The sequence below is a fragment of the Melanerpes formicivorus genome, unplaced genomic scaffold (genome assembly GCF_026170545.1).
Source record: "Melanerpes formicivorus ecotype bairdi unplaced genomic scaffold, bMelFor1.0.p_v2 SCAF_4, whole genome shotgun sequence".
NCBI classification, from domain to species: domain Eukaryota; kingdom Metazoa; phylum Chordata; class Aves; order Piciformes; family Picidae; genus Melanerpes; species Melanerpes formicivorus.
In genome coordinates this window covers 24,172,129-24,188,420 of record NW_027142356.1, presented here as the reverse complement: position 1 = coordinate 24,188,420, position 16,292 = coordinate 24,172,129, and the positions used below count along the sequence as shown (strand labels likewise).

At 42.2% G+C, this 16,292-nt stretch overlaps 2 protein-coding genes across 3 annotated transcripts; one reads left to right on the top strand and one right to left on the bottom strand.

The window, feature by feature from the left end:
• Positions 1 to 1,488: 1,488 nt before the first annotated feature.
• On the bottom strand, positions 1,489 to 11,091 carry SARAF (store-operated calcium entry associated regulatory factor). Of its 2 annotated transcripts, none has more exons than XM_068137333.1 (6): positions 10,971 to 11,091; positions 10,351 to 10,526; positions 8,886 to 9,276; positions 4,414 to 4,519; positions 2,770 to 2,888; positions 1,489 to 2,261 (listed from the first exon to the last, which is right to left on the bottom strand). In XM_068137333.1, exons 1-6 carry the CDS (start codon positions 11,050 to 11,052, stop codon positions 2,236 to 2,238), a joined length of 900 nt encoding a protein of 299 aa, XP_067993434.1. In that variant the 5' UTR covers positions 11,053 to 11,091; the 3' UTR covers positions 1,489 to 2,235. The 2 variants fall into 2 exon arrangements, with proteins under 2 accessions (XP_067993434.1, XP_067993433.1); XM_068137332.1 differs by having other exon boundaries at positions 4,414 to 4,522; positions 10,971 to 11,090.
• Positions 11,092 to 11,274: 183 nt separating this feature from the next.
• LEPROTL1 (leptin receptor overlapping transcript like 1) lies at positions 11,275 to 15,304 on the top strand. Its single transcript, XM_068137331.1, has 4 exons — positions 11,275 to 11,426; positions 11,890 to 11,965; positions 13,168 to 13,354; positions 14,396 to 15,304. The coding sequence occupies exons 1-4, from the start codon at positions 11,411 to 11,413 to the stop codon at positions 14,510 to 14,512; spliced, it is 396 nt and encodes a 131-aa protein (XP_067993432.1). The 5' UTR covers positions 11,275 to 11,410; the 3' UTR covers positions 14,513 to 15,304.
• Positions 15,305 to 16,292: the final 988 nt, after the last annotated feature.

Below are 16,292 nucleotides of genomic sequence, written 5' to 3'. Positions count from 1 at the left end.
GAGATGCAGCCAACCCTGAAAAACAGCGTTCTCAGGCAGGCCTCAAGATAGTACTCTGAAGAAAAAAACCCAACTCATTATTCACTTACTTCATTGTTTTACCAAAGGGAAGGGTAAAACCATCCTACAGACAGATTCAGAAACTGTGGGAATTCATCAGGTTTATGGATCAAATCATACTTCATGCACAAACACAAAACACAAAAGCTTTGTCTAAAACATTTCATAACACATCCTAATATGAGAGTGAACTGCAGCTTCAAAATACCCAGTTAGCAAAAACCCGGTTTCATTGTTCTGTAATTAGCTGACAAAGAGAGTATGAACTATGACAAGCTTCAACCTGAATGCACTACAGGATAAGTAAAAACTCCACATTTAAAATACATTATTTTTCTCTGTCTGTTACAAAAGGTTTATCATATACTTTCCCTCATAAACTTTAACAGACCAGCAGTAAGGTCTTTGCCATTTCCCTTTCTAGGTTAACAGACCAGCCTGTTAATGAAGTTATTTTCCCCCAGTTCTCTAGCAGCTCTGAGGAGCAAACCACTGTTTTATCCTCAAGTTACCAATTATGATTCCTACATTTTCAGGACAAGCTCTACACTTTGTCATAGCTTCTGTTGACTTTTTAAAGATTTTGGTGGTGTTAGTTTTGGGGGGCTTTTTTTTCCTTCTTTTTTTTGTGGGTTTTGTTTGGTTTTGTTTTTTCATTGATTAAGCCAGATACTGAACTCGGGCATTGTAATCTGAGCCAATTATTTCTATATTCATGAAAGAGCACAGTTGCTTTTTGATGAGTAATGCTGAAGTCACTTTCCTAGACTAACCATACCAGCTACACCTCCTTGTGGAGATGCATGTTGTATCAGCAGAATAGTGCTTGGCTTTTGCTGTTAATAGTTTCTATCAACTTCCAGACACAGTATTTTCAGAAGGATAAAGTCTATGCTTCTCAGACTGCAGCCAACATAGGAAAGCTGTGCACACACACGCTTCTAAGCTGTATTAGGACAGCCTCTGAAGAAGACCTGGTGGGTCAAGCAGCCTACTAGACCTGAGAAATTTCATCAGTTTCATCGCTAGTCCTTGCTAGTTCTGAGAAATTTCATCAATGCCTCCCCCAGGGCACAGTCAGTCACACAAGAACTGTATGTCACTTTTCAGGGTCCCAATACCATCACAGAACAAAGCAAGGTCTCTCTGCTTCACACTCTTTGACAGCACTCTGGTTTCAAGAAGTACATTTAGCAAAGTTTACATCCCATTAGACATTCAATTTCCTTTCTTTGCTCAGTCTCAAGGCCTGGTATGTTCCAGAGATACCATCAGCTTTGGACTGAGAATGCTCCCTTCCCTTCTGCAATGAGCATCTTTGTCTTACTGTGTTCTGAAGGGATTTATCTGGTAGCACAGACTGTTCACATCAGAAGTTTTCACAGCATTGCTAACATCCACCTTAAAATGAAGAGTCTGGACCTTCAGTATGGGCAAAGACTGGGAAAGATCATCTTGCCTCTTCTCAGTTTATTTATTACTTTTCAAATAATTTATAAACAAACTCCCTAGGTTCATCCAGCCACCTGGATAAACCCTAAAACACAGAATCCTCGGTCTGCAGATTTTGTCTCCAATAGTCACAAAGCACAGACACATACATTACATTAATGTTAGCCTCTCTATTTCTGCTCTTTTCTGCTAAGGAAAACCCTAACATGACTCTGAGCTGCTGACTGCACTTACAGTAATGTTCACATGAATTTCACAAAGACAAAGGTAGCTTCGAAGAGCAGCGCCCCTTAGATAGCAGGTAGATTCTACACTAGGCCTTTCAGATTCTGGATTTCCAAGAAAAAGAAAAACTCTGGAATTCTGGATTAACTGAAATTAAAGCCAGAATATAAGTAAACTACTTGTTTGGAAAATCAGGTAAGGCTACCATTACCATAATTCTTCAAGTACAAACATGCTGTAACATCATCATCCTTAACTTGGGTGAGCATTTTGTATCTTATGAGAAGCTGCTGTTTTGAAAAAGTGGATATTGCAGTACTGTAATACCCTAAACAGAGTCCACATTTCCACAGGGAAAAAGATTAATTCTTTGCCCAGTCCTTCACTCCTCATATTCGTTTCTGAAGCCTGCTACTAATAAGAAACATGTATTAGTAACCAGAAATATTTAATCACTCTGAGGTAATAACATCAAGGATTTCATCACAGAATCCATCTTCATCTTCGTTTTGTGCCCCCAAAGCCTGAAAAGAAAAAAAGAACGTGTCAGGTTCACTACAGCCTTTCCACTGGGCTGTCTAGTTCTAGAAAGGCTAAAGGTGGCAAGCAAGATGAGTTAAACATTCACATGAAGTAGAACAGCAAGCAATTGTGGGGTGACTGGCCTGAAAAAAAAAAATATTCTTGCAGATCAGACAACCTACTTCTTACAAAGAAATCATATTTGTACATGTTTGCTAGAGAAGGGCATGAGTAGCATGCATCCAAGGGAAAGCCTTAAACTAATGCATCTTGCAGATGAAGACAAACCCAATACTGGTGGTACCAAGCCCAGGCCTGTGGTGAGTTTCATGCCCCACAGTGCTGCCCTACTTCACAGAGAAGAGAAATAAGGAACATTGTTACGTGCCCATTGGTACCAGCTGGTAAAATAAATCAAAGACTGCCCGTGGAACCTCAGCTAACATCTGTGCATTTTTGACAGGTCAGAGTCTCTTGAGCTTCAGGAGATAAAAATGTCTTTTGCCTTACCAGAAGCAGTTCTTGTTCCTGAACTGCTGCCTTGTGTGAAATTGTTTGGTGGCCCATTCATTGGAGGTGCAGTTGTGGGATCTGTCCACATACCATTATATGGGGAACGTGGCTGTGCTCTGATGACAAAGAGTAGAAGAAAGGCTTCATTAGTGACCTTATAAAAAATGAAGTTACCATTCCAAACAATCTCTGGATCTCTGAGGGAAAACTGTATGCAAGCAGCTTTTTCAAAACTGGAAGTCTCCACAGTTAATAAAATGAACATGCTGGGAACAAGCATAGCCAGTGTTGTCAAAATAACAAAGGTAGACTTTCAAATAGAAATTCAACCTAATTCTTCAGGATAAGCAATTCCAACAATTGCAGATTAGGACATTTTTCTCTCTGAGATTCTGACCTTAGATTCTGTCAGACAAGAAAGTAGATTTGACATCTGAATCTTAAATGCAATCTGGTAACACCTATGTCCTGGCCATGCAAGATAAAAAGAAAACAGCCCTCTGTTAACTATTCTGAAAAGGTTTTACAGTAAGACTAACAAATCATGACCTTTGACTCACTGATTCAAATTACTTGTTTCTATGGATATAGAACTCCCTGCTGTTGAAATTTACCAATAGCTGTCTCACTTTCTGACAGTAGCATTTTCTGCCACATCATTTCAGACAACTGACAAAAAAGCAAAATAGTGGAGCAAAGACTGTTTCAAGCATTGGATACTCCAGAAACTCTCTTACATTCCAAGCTTTTACTTCCTTAATAAATGGGCAGTCCTGAGAAGGCTTCTATCATTTACCAAAAAACTCTCTACAATGGGGGAAAGTGCTTTAACACGCTCCTGTCCACATGACCTTACTCCCAAACTTTCAGTATAAAAATCACATATGTGGTTACATTTAATCTTACATTACTGCATTCCTACAGGATTAAACTTGATACAAATGCCGTTATCTGATAAGCAGAGAAAACTGCTTGGGCTCTGAAGATTTCCTGCAAGAGCTGCAAATTTTTCTCCAGTGAAGCCTAAAATAGCAGTAATTGCTCCCTTTAAACTGTTTATCTAAAAATGCTGCATTTGAAATGCTTTAAAGTGTTTAGCTAATATGACCAGCGGATGTTTACTCCAGCACTGAAACTGCTTTTGAATGCTGCTTGTCTTACATTTTTCCAAAACACAACTTACATATGACCTACAAGTCCTTTGGAGAGCCATGCTTCTTGGAATTCCATGCACAGGCCATTAGGAGACAGTTGATTAAGGGCTCTTTAATCTGATCACACTGTCACAGAACAGCTGCCACATACACTGACAGTAGGAGACGCTTGATATTGTCTGTGTTCTAATGCAGTCAAAATGGATTGTTTAAATGCCCATCTTACATTTACAGGCCAATATGCCAGGTCAGTAGTAAGGAGCTAAAGCAGAAGGGAGTACCTTGGTCCTCACAATTCTTTTTCCTCATAAATACATCTTAGAAGTCTCTCCTGCTGAAGCTATAGATTGCTCTTCAAAATTGTTCTAGGAGTGGGGTTTTAAAGCTTGAACAATACAGGCATGAAATCTTAGAAACCATGTAAACAGTATATGGCATATCCACTGAAAGCTTAAATACTTAAAACCTGATAGCGTGCATAGTTTACCTGTGACTGCCAGCCAAGTAGCCCAGCAAGCCTCCTGCTCCTAATCCAGTCCAAAATCCTGGTCCTGAACTGGATCCATGACTGGAATGAGTCCCAAAGCTGTTACCTTCTTAAACAAAATGTAAAATGTATCAGTTAGTGGCACCTAATCTTAGGCCACCTGTTGCAACAAGATTCTCCTCTAATTAAAGAGAATGGAAAATGGAGGATATACACCCCCTGATTTCAGTAGATTGTTGATCAAAATTAACTTGAAGGGCCTCAGTTCAGAAAGCAGGAAAAAACACAGAAATGAATACTAATGTAAAGAGCTTTATGCTAAAAATTAGCTTCCACTTGATCTCCACAGCCCTGACATTTGCAACACATAACAGAGTCCCAGGCTGCATATTTACAGACAAATTAGATTAAAAACAGAAAATAAAATGCAGAATAATCTGCTCAAGGTCACAACAAGCCAGAAGCAGATGCAGGAAGAGAGTTCAAGTAGGTAAGACCAAACAATGAACTAAACGCTAAGACACAAAACTTCTAACCTCATTCAGAACACCTGCACTGTTTTGAGTAACAGTGGCTCAGTCTAATGGCCAACATTACTTTGTATTGTTTCTGCTAATCCTGGTCTGGCATTTATCAAAAGACATGCTAACTGCAATCACATCGCAACGTTTTTATTATGCATGAGTCACCAAGCCTGACAAATACCTTGATGAAACTGTGGATTGCGGGGCAAGGCCAGAGTCACAGATTTTTCACATGTGACCTGCCTAGCACGAGGTTCTGACTCAGAACCAGAGGTCTTCTAGTTAGAAATAAAAAGAGAAAACGCCAACCCTAAGCAGAGTGATTTTCTAGTCTGGAGAAAAACATAGATGTAAGAATAAGCTCAACCAGTGGTTTAACACACAGGGAAGTAGAAAAGGCAGGGACTGAAAGTAGTATTATGATCTCCCTGAAGTATGCTGACCTAAACAAGTGGACTAGAGATTTTGAATGTAAAAGTTTTACAGGGCCCAGTTTGTCTTCAAACTGGTGTGGATCATTTTATGTCATGGGAGAGAAAAAAAAATCAGCTTAGGTCTATGTAGGATTTGATGTTGAATTCAATTTTTGAATGCTTTGGGAGAAAGATAAAGTCTGAATGGGATAATATATAGCCATTAAACTATGCTGATTTGCAACAAAAACCCCCAATAAAAACCTACGACTTAATTTACTATAAAGACCATGTTAATCGGGGAGATGAACCAACTCATTTGTTCAAAAGCACCATGGCTGGATGTGGACTCAGAAAAGAGCAGTTTTTTGTTGAAATATCTAGAGTAAACATTAAGGGTCATGTCAAACCACTAACAGAGAAAAAGTAGAATTTAATTAAGATAGGCTAGCTAAACAAGTTTCACAGGACGCATTCTGCATGCTAAGGCAATTTAAAACGAGGCTAATTAAATATTAATAGCAATAAGTGAACGGCACTGCTTTTCCTTACTGTCCAGACTGTCAAGACCAATACATGCCTCGAACACAAGGATAGACACAAACTCAAGAAATGTGCTTTTGCCCCCCTGCCAAAATGTAAGGAAGACACTAAATGCATGAAGTACCATAACAGTTAATACCTTTAGGCTGGCCCCATATTCAGAAGGTCTTTCCTCCTTACTCTGTTTGAAATGTAAGGAGCAATCATTTGTGCCATAAGTTAAGCATTATATGGCTCCCAATGTGCATTTCAAGTGTTTCAATTTTCAGTAATAATAATGAAAATTTATTTTTCAAGGTCCTACCCTTGCTAGATTCCTATAATCACAGAATCACAGAACATTAGGGGGTGGAAGAGACCTGGAAAGACCATTGAGTCCAACCCCACTGCCAGAGCAGGATCACCTATGGCAGGTCACACAGGAACGCATTCAGATGGTTTTGAATGTCTCCATAGAAGGAGACATCACAACCTCTCTGGGCAGCCTGTTCCAGGGCTCTGTCACCCTCAGAGTGAAAAAGTTTCCCACGGAATCACCCCTGCTCCAGGTTGCACCCATTGCCCCTTATCCTATCACTGGACCTCACTGAGCAGAGCCTGGCTCCATCCTCCTGACACTGCCCTTCACATCTTTATTAACGTGAATGTGGCTGCCCCTCAATCTCCTTTTCTCCAAGCTAAAGAGACACAGATCTCTCAGCCTTTCCTTGTAATCATCAGCCTTCCCTTAATCATCTTTGTGGCTCTGCGCTGGACTCTTTCAAGAAACTCCTTGAGGTCCTTTTAAACTGAGGGGCCCAGAACTAGATAAAATATTCCAGATGTGGCCTCATCAGGGCACAGTAGAGGGAGGAGGAGAACCTCTCTACTAACCACACTCCTTCCAACACAACCCAGGATGCCCTTGACCTTCTTGGCCACAAGGACACATTGCTGGCTCATGGTCATGATTCTGTCCACCAAGGACCCCCAGCTCTCTCCCCTCTGTGCTGCTCTCCAACAGGTCAGTCCCCAACCTGTACTGGTCCATGAGGCTGTTCTTTCTCAGATGCAAAACTCTACACTTGCCCTTGTTGTATTTCATTAAACTTCCCTGTGCCAAAGTCTCCAGCCTGTCTAAGTCTGGCTAAATGGCAGCACAACCCTTTGGTGTATCAGCCACTCTGCCCAGTTTTGTGTCATCAGCAGACCTGCTGACAGTGCTCTCTGTTTCCTCATCCAGGTTGTTGATGAACAGCACTGGTCCCAGTAAGGACCCATGAGGGAACCCACCAGATATAGGCCTCCAACTAGACTCTTACTGACCACAACTCTCACTTCTTTCCTTCAACCAGTTTACAATCCACCTCACTCTCTGATTATCCTGACCACAGTTCCTCAGTTTAGCTGCAAGAATGCTGTAGGAGATCGTGTCAAATGCTTTATTGAAATCAAGATAAACCACATACACTGCTCTACCATCATCTATCCATCTGGTTATGTCCTCATAAAAGCTATCTCGTTGGTCGAACATGAATTCCCACCATAAAACCATGTTGACTGCTCCTAATGACACTCTTGTCCTTGATATGGTTTGAGGCAGTGCCAAGGATAAGTTGTTCCATTGCCTTTCCAGGGATAGTGGTGAGGGTGGCTGGTCTATAGTTACCAGGGTCCTGCTTCTTGCCCTTTTTTAAGACAGGAGCGACTTCTTTCCTCCAGTCCTCAGGCATGACAAATGCATTGGTGCAATTGACAAGGAGCAGGACAGAAGAAAGTAACTCTTTCCTTTGTTTTGCCTGTGCCTAGTATGACAGAGCCCTGGTTTATGACCAGGGCTCTTAGTAGATACCATAAGAATGCCAGTAGCCCACAGAAGGTCACGGATGCACATACAGTATAGACAAGACTGTCTGAAGTCTGAAATAACTACATGGAAACCATTTTCCAAAGCCACCAGTAACAGATCAGAAACCTTTTAATTTTCTGCTGCAGATACACAGGAAAGTTTCTGCTGCACATGCCCTGCACGAGAGTATCCAAAAGAGTTGTAATAGCACCCTCTATTGGCCAAGAGGCTTGAGCCAACATGGAAGAGAGCGTTACTGAAAGACATGCCTTTAAGTAAATGTAATTAATCGGCGCTGTTTATTTACTTGATAGAATCCTTTTTCCACCTCGGGATAAAAAAATGGGAAAAAAACAAAAAGAAAGCGATGCATCTTTTCAGAACACAATTTGAGCTCCAGGGTTCCAGGGCTGTGTGCATCTCACAGGTTCAGAGGGTTAAATGATCTGTTCAGACACCAGATGAATGATGTTTATTTCCCTTACACATTAAGGGCAGGCCATTCATTAAAGGAAAAAAGTCATCAGTTTTCTGGAAAAATAAAAAGTGCATCTCTTCCTGTCAGCAGCCTTGTCACTGCTTATACAATTTCCAGTTTCCCAAGAAAGGTACAACATGAGATGCATGCACTACACCACTAATGATAGTTCACAGACACTGTTCTCTGCTCTGGGAACCAAATCTTTCAACCACTGGGACTACACTGAAGCACTTATTAAACAGAGGACTGGTACGTGATACTCAACTCCAACTTTTGTGAATAGACTCAGGGGTCAGGTAGGCCAACAGCTGAAAGACCCTTCTGTAAAGTTTCAAATAGTTCCTGCTTGTGTGAGAATACTCTTTTCCAGATTATTTAAGAGAATTATTCTTCCCTGTCACAATCCTCCTATTTCACAGAGTATGATGAAAACATGTGCAGAGCATGGGAAGACAGATTTTCAAAGGTTCAAAGGGCAGCTTGCTGCACAACCTGCTCTGAAAGCCTGTGTGAAACCAAGTTCTTACTTCCACTTTTGAGCAGAGATCAGAATGCAAGGCTGGCTGCAGGCTCTGCAACCAATTCAGCAGTCAATTGTCAACACTCTGTTTTTAAGTTTGTCCCACAGTACCACCCCCACTTTCTCTTTTGAATATTTATTGATAAATGGCTTAGAGGCCTACCTGTGAAGCTGTACTTAAAACCAGGAGGAGGAGGTGCCTGCTGACTCTGCCAGGAAGGCCTTGTGAATCCATCACCATCACTGAAACTCTGCTGTGGCTGCTCATTACTGAGGAAGAGCTTGTATACTCCAAAAGCAAGAACTAGAAGAACGATTATAATGATCGCTCCACCAACAGAATCAGAAGAATCCTTCCTTGACTGGTAATAGCTAGAGCCAAAGCTTCCAGTATTCTTCACTTTCCTTTCACCTTCCTCAGTCAGCTCTAGCCTGAAGAGCAAACTGCAGGAGCCTCTTAAGATGTAAGGATCATCTGGATAATCGTAGCCTTCACAGCTCACTTCGATTTGTCCAAAACGGTAGGTCCTTTCTAAGTCTGCCTTGCACTGCCACTGAAAAAATAAACCAAATATAAAGTAAATCCTCCCATACCAGAGATGAAAAGACCTGCCTCCCCTAAATATACTCTCAAATAAAGGTGTAACTACTGACAGATCCTCTAAAATGCCACATGGTAAAAAACGCCATTGGAGGGGGAAGGAAAGAAAGAGGGGATAGAAAGGGGGGGGAGGAAGGATAGAAAGGGGGGGGGAAGGAAAATTGAAAATCCAAATAGCAATATCAAAGAATAGCACCTTCTGGGGTTCACAAGAATTCAATTTTACAAACATGAGCAGTATTTTAATTAAGACCAATAAAGCTTTGTTTTTCTATTAGAGCCTTCAGGTATAATTCAAAGATATCCCTACAGTAGTTCTGGAAATCCCATCCCCCAAAAGCATTTAGGTTAAGTTGTATTTGTTGAAGCTCCTCTAGCATCCTGGTTTCAGACAGAATAAAGTTATTTTTTTTCCTAGCTGATACAGTGCTGTGTTTTGGGTTTAGTGAGAGAATAATATTGATAACACAATGATGTTTTAGTTGTTGCTAAGCCGTGTTTATATTTAGTCAAAGACTTTTCAGCTTTTCATATTGCCCTGCTAGCAGAGGCTGGGAATGTACAAGATGGGATGGGGCATAGCAAGGACAGCTGATTTAAATGAGTCAAAGTGGCCAATGCCAATTCCATACAAAATAACCTCATGCACAGTGTATAAACTGGGAGGAGTTGGCCAGGGTATGCCACAGGTCATGGACTGGCTGGGTAGCAGACAGTGTGTGGCAAGTAATTGTATTGTGCATCACTTGTTTTGTATATTCTCTTATTGCTATGATTATTTTCCCTTCCTTTCTGTCCTATTAAATCACCCTTCTCTCAACCCACGAGCTTCTGGTTTTTCTTGATTCTCTCCCTCATCACACTGGAAGGTATTGAGCAAATGCCCATGTGGTATTTAATTGCTGAGGGGACTTAAACCATGACAAAAAGCAGACTGACTCAACACCCTAGCTCATTGCTGTTTCATCCTTCAGAAGTTACCAAGTCTGGGAGAAAATTAAACGTTTAACAAATTTTGAGCAGTTACCTGTACATCATAGCCGTCCCAACCTTTGTTGTAACACTGAACAACCTCAGGGACATAGGAGCATCCAGCAGTGCCTCCTGTGCACTGTAACTGAGGGACTGCAGGTGTTCGTCGAGATGTTGTGTACTGACCTCTGTGGAGAGTAAGCGCCTGTACCTCCCTCAGCAGAAGCCTCCCTGAAACAGGTAGCAAAAAGGTCAATGCTTGCACAGACGCGTTTTCCCCTTTGCCAAAAGGGCCTCCTTTAGGAAAAAGTCGGTAACACCAAAACCGCAATAACGAGCTTCCTCAAGAGATGAAGCTCTAGGAAGCATCAGACGGGCGAGTCTCCCCACTTCCTTCGGGGAAGGATGTGTGTTATTCCCTCTTAGAGCGTACAACCACCCCTGACCAGACAGTACGATTATTACTGCGGTACAAAACGACTTAAAAGAAGCTCAAACAAAAACACCCTCCTGACGCAAGCCCCGGCAAGGCCAGGCCGCCGCTAACCCTGCAACGCCGCGCCTGCGCCCCGCCGCCATGGTGACGGGAATGGCAAAAGGATCATCTGAGGGGCTCGAGGCTCTTTCAGGCGGGAGAACCTCATAGAGACACAGACCCAGCCCTACGGATCTCACCCGGCTGATCCCAGCACAGCACAGGGCCGGAGACAACGCAGAAGAGGAACAGGAAAAGCGCAGACCCCATAACAACCGCCATAACAGCCTTAAGCTGAGTCACCTCCCTGCGCCGGGAAAGGCGTCTCTCATTGGCTAATCATCCCGGAAAGGGCGGAAAGCTCCGGGGCCCGGTGCTGTCAGGGTTAAAGGGCGGGGCGAGTCGCTTTGAGTGGGGCGCAGCACGTTCCCGCGCTCCGGGGTTGGGGCGGAGTTGGCACAATAGCTCCTGCGCGCACGCGTCGCATCACAAGCGTCATGTGGCCGAAGTGGGAAGGGAGAGTGGGCGGGCCGCGCTCTGCGCCCGTGCGCTGCCCACACGGAAAGGGCTCTTGGCGGCGCCACTTCCGCTTCCCGGCGCGAGATCCTCCGCTTGTGCGGCTCGCGGGACGGGCGGCGCCATGGCCGGCATCAAAGGTGCGCAGAGGGGCTAGGTACTCCTACAGTGGCGGTGGGGTAACGTTTCTTTCTGTGCTGCCCCCGGTGCGGGGGGGGGGGGGGGGGGGGCGGCTTTCGGGCCCGCTTTCGGGGAGGCCTGGCGGCCCCTGCGTGCTCGGGGGTAACCCTCTTAGGGAGCGGGGAGGAAGGGACTGAGCGGTTCACCTCGGGGTGTGGGGGGGAGGGCGTCACGGCAGCCTTCGCAGGAGATGGCGAGCTGGGAGTCTGGGGCTGTCGCGAGAGAGATGAGCTTCCCGAAGGGCTGCCTGCCCTGTCGCCCCGGGCCCGAGGGGGTGGTAGTTCTGTCTCTGTGAGGAGAAAGCCCCAGCCTGGGCGCTGCTATGGCAGCGCTGCAGCCGCGCTATTGGAGGCCTGTTGCGGTAGGTGTTCCTTGCAGTGTACAGAACCCTTCATCTGCTGTCGGCTTGTGTTCTCATTGTAGCCTTGATTAGCCTGTCCTTTGGCGGAGCAGTCGGACTGATGTTCTTGATGCTTGGATGTGCCCTTCCCCAATACAAGTAACGTGCACTTTCTTCCTATCAATTTTTTTTTTGCGTGTCTGTAACTCCAGAATAATTTGGGTTTTATAATTATGGACTGATAAATGTGTAAGAAGTTTTTGTGTGCTTGCTTTATTTTGATTGGTTTGGTTTTGCTATAAAAGACTGGGATTGGGGAAAAGAACATCCATGAATTAATTCACTATAAAATTGAAGGCAACAAGAGCCAGGCCTGGCTTCACACTGTTAAAGAATTCACCACCCTAATATCTCCAGTGTTGTCCTTCTGTGGCTGATAAGCAGATAACATCTCCTGAAGTAGATAGTGAGTGTGCATTATTAGGGAAGCATTTGCATTTTCTCAGGCTACTTTGTGTTAGCTGGGCTATTGGTGACTGTCAGGTGGACCCTATCAGGTGGACCCTTGGCTGTGTACCACACTTGGTAGTGCAGCATTTGGAATAATTGCAGCTACTATCTGTCCTTTCCATCTGTTGATTCCTATTTCCTGGTTTTTGGGAGTAGCAGATCAAAAATTCAGAGTTAGGCCTGTGGGTTTGACCCATTGAAAGTGAATGCTGACTTTACAAAAAGTCTTGTAAACTGACATACTTAATGTTAAACAAATAGCAAATATCCTGTTAATAGTCTCATTAGTGATTGTGAATTGTAGCTCTCTACATACATGATTTTCTTATGCCAGGTTTTTTTGCAGTAGAAAAGGAAGGAGAAGATTATGCTAGCACCCTTCAAATAATGCAGTAAAGATTTTCTGAAATGTTGTCTCAGAAATCTAGTCTGGCGAGGTGCGTGCAAGAAAATGTTGCCAAATGTGAGGTTGAAATTTTTCCAGGTTTTTGTTGGTTGTGTTCAGATAAAACAAATAGCACCCCCCACTCCCCTCACCAACTAAGCGAAAAACACAAAAAACTCTTGGGGCCCCCAAGATTTGCTTAGTGAAATCTTGGTTTATGAGCACCCTGTTAGCATGTGTTAGCATGCTCTTTGCCGATGCCATTGAGGTCAGCTGAAGCTGCTTACAAACATCATCTGTTGGATTAATGTCAACTTGTTCCAAAGTGAAGGATTTGTTCTCTCTGGGCTCATGTCTGTCTTTCCTGAATGTCTTTGCTGGATGTGGAAAATGCCTTGCATTGATTTCAGGAGGAAGAGGAAGTAAATCAAGTTAACTTTAATTTTTCTTTTCCTTTCTTTTTCAGCCAGTACTGGCCACTGTTTGTTCTGTTTTTTTACATCCTTTCTCCTATCCCGTACTGCATAGCAAGAAGATTAGTAGATGACACAGATGCTACAAGTAATGCCTGCAAGGAGCTAGCAATATTTCTTACAACAGGCATTGTTGTCTCAGCATTTGGGCTACCGATAGTGTTTGCAAGAGCACAACTGGTTAGTAATGTTTTTGTCTATGATTTTTAATACTTTTTTTCTAAAAGATTTTGTTCTTTGCATTTTTTTTTTTTAACTGAAGGTGAAGCTCTCATGCACTAAACAACTTTTCTAAATATGCATATAAGATGCTTGCAGTGGGAACAATAAGAATTCCTTTGACAAGAGAAACTAATACTAAAACCAGAAGTGTGGCAGAATGTCATGATTGCCAATTGCTTCACAAAGTCATGGAATAAACCCTAACAGCCTATATGCAGTACAAAGAAAACGGGATAGAGAATAGTGTGAAAACTTAACAGGTAACTAACCAAATACAAAACCACATAGAATACTTTGAAGGCAATTTGTGGAATAGCTGGGCTAAAGAAACATGAATGAAAAATGTCTTTTGCAAATTATATTGTTAGTATTCTTTAAACTTATGAGTTGAAGTCTTTCCCACTGTATGGCTTTTCAGTAAAATCCTTTAAAAGTTGACTTTGTGTGAATTTCAGAGAGCACTGCTAAGTCAAAAAACATGGCATGCACTTTACTATACTATGTTTTGGCAAGAACAGCTCGAGATGGTCAGTTTGAATGCCTCACACCCTTTGACTAAACCACTTACTCTCCTTGGAAAACAGTCACCTCCTTTTTTTGTTACTGGTATATCTGCAGGCATATTGAACATCTGCATCCTTAAATGTTGCTTTAAAAACCACAGCATGGTTAGCAAGTATAGCTGGGCTGCAGATGTGTTTGATAATGTTGCCTATCTGTACTTCACTTTTTTTTGATGTTACAGCAAACAGCAGTGCCTGTTAGCTGGCACTTTGAATGTGGCCAGAAGAAACTTGCAGTGCTGCTTGACTAACTGAACTGTTGATTTTTGGAGGGCAAACCCAGCCTTCTCTGTGTATCCACAAGTAATTAGATACCACCTTTTTGCATCATAGACCTGTTGCTGAATTTTGTCTAGAATGTGACATTTGAACATTACCTTTTGTCTCGTTGGTATTGGGTTCAAAATGTCTCTAATTTAATTCCCCTTGTTCACAGATTTACTGGGGCGCATGTGCACTTGTTCTTACGGGGAACACAGTCATCTTTGCCACAATCCTAGGATTTTTCTTGGTCTTTGGCAGCAATGACGACTTCAGCTGGCAGCAGTGGTGAAAGGAAGATAAGAGAACTATCACAGGCATCTTGCCATGCCATCCATACAAATGAGAGAATGGGCAATAAAGAGAAGTAGCATAGCAAGCCTCTTGAATATCCTAGATGATCCTTTCCACCTTATTTGTTCTGAGTGTACTACTGTTGCTGACAGGGTTTCTACATTTTTATGGAGTGGAGAGATGACTGGTTTTATTTTTACCTACGGTATGTTTTTAGGTGCTCTGTTCACTTAAACCTGTCACATTTTGTGTTGTTTATGTGAAGCTTTTCATTTGGAACAAGAACGTTTAAACATAGTTCCCAAGAAGTTTCAAAGTTGAGGATATTTTTTTGTTTGTTTTGTTACTCTAAGTGAATCATTAATAGTATGTTTCAAACCAACTCTTTTATATAGGGATTACAAGCTGAATGGAGGTAGGAGATTGCACCACCATTGTCAATTAAACTGGATGAACAGATTGTTGGTACATTTTAGTAGAGGCAAGGCGGGGTGGGGAGTACCAGTTACAGAATATTTATTTATTTATTTTCCTCTTCTGCCCATACCTCAGACTGGGTGATGAATGTTGATAGCCTTCATTTCAGGAGAAGGCTGAGGAGCAGGTACAGTTATTTGGGAGAAGTCCTAAATTTTAACGTGGCTAGCATTTTTACTTGCATTGTTACCAGTTCTTGTGTGGATGTGACATTTGAATAACCTGTAAATGTACTGATGCTATGACATACAAAATTGAAGTGTATTGTAGGGGAAAGGAGAATGATGTTTAAACTCCATTTAAAAAACCCCAAACAACTATCTTTTGATAGTGTAGTATGGTTTTGAACTTTTAAGTCAACTTTTTACCACAAAGATGGTAAAAAGTTCACATATGGAACTACTGGTCTGTGTTAAGTTGAAGCATACACAAAGCTATTTCTTCCTTCCCCTTTTTAATTTATTTTATACATGGTATATATATATATATAAAATAAAGCAGCTTTTCAAATGTAGATTAAAACTTTGTGTTAAACTTGCCTAAGAATGATTTTTATTATTCCTTCTCTCCTCCCCCCATCCCCCAGTGCAGCTGAGGCATGACTTTTCTGGAAGTCACTGGCTGAACTGATTTCACTGACTGTTTTTAAGTTCTTATGCACTGTTGGTTAGTAAGATTTAATGTTATGGCTGTAACTGTATCTTGTGTTCTGTAAGATTGCACATGTAGATTCAAATATTTCAGGCAAGTTTTTTGCATACCTCTCAGATTGTCTGGATTTTTTTAAAGAAATCTGCCATTGGACATTCCACCATGAGACAGTTGAGTGCCAGTTGACCAGTTTTGACTGTACCATATGCAGCGATAAACTCGACCAAGCATACTTGTAAACTGCATTTTTGTTCAATTCTTTAAACAAAAGTCTAGGACACTTACTGTACATAATTAAACCCTGGTGATTGCTTTTGTTTTGTTTAACAGTGGGGCAATATGAAAAGGCAAGCAACTGCAGGTCTTGGCTGTAGTATTTGTGGGCAAATGTAGCAAAGTATAAAGCTTGACTATTTGAAGTCTGATAGCAATGGTATTTACTTACATGATACAGTCATGGACTGATACTGGCAGGTAGGGGCAGCAGGACTGTAACTACGTGCACACATTGTTTTGTTAACGTTGACCTATCTACAAAATAAGCTCAGTTTTTGTCTGTGCCAGTAGAGGCCCCAAGACCTAGTGCAGAAGCCAGTGCATGGCAGATGGTCTTTAGCCATAAGTAAGAGCTTTACCGGCCTGACTGCAAT

What these genes read in the sequence shown, in the direction of transcription:
- SARAF (XM_068137332.1), bottom strand. Translation starts at nt 11,052, where the DNA reads ATGGCGGTTGTTATGGGGTCTGCGCTTTTCCTGTTCCTCTTCTGCGTT. An exon ending in GCTGTGCTGGGATCAGCCGG is followed by an intron (nt 10,527 to 10,970) that starts GTGAGATCCGTA and finishes TACCTGTTTCAG; the next exon opens with GGAGGCTTCTGCTGAGGGAG. An exon ending in TACTTGGCTGGCAGTCACAG is followed by an intron (nt 2,889 to 4,413) that starts GTAAACTATGCA and finishes CTTTGTCATCAG; the next exon opens with AGCACAGCCACGTTCCCCAT.
- LEPROTL1 (XM_068137331.1), top strand. An exon ending in TGTGCCCTTCCCCAATACAA is followed by an intron (nt 11,966 to 13,167) that starts GTAACGTGCACT and finishes TTTCTTTTTCAG; the next exon opens with CCAGTACTGGCCACTGTTTG. An exon ending in TGTTTGCAAGAGCACAACTG is followed by an intron (nt 13,355 to 14,395) that starts GTTAGTAATGTT and finishes CCTTGTTCACAG; the next exon opens with ATTTACTGGGGCGCATGTGC.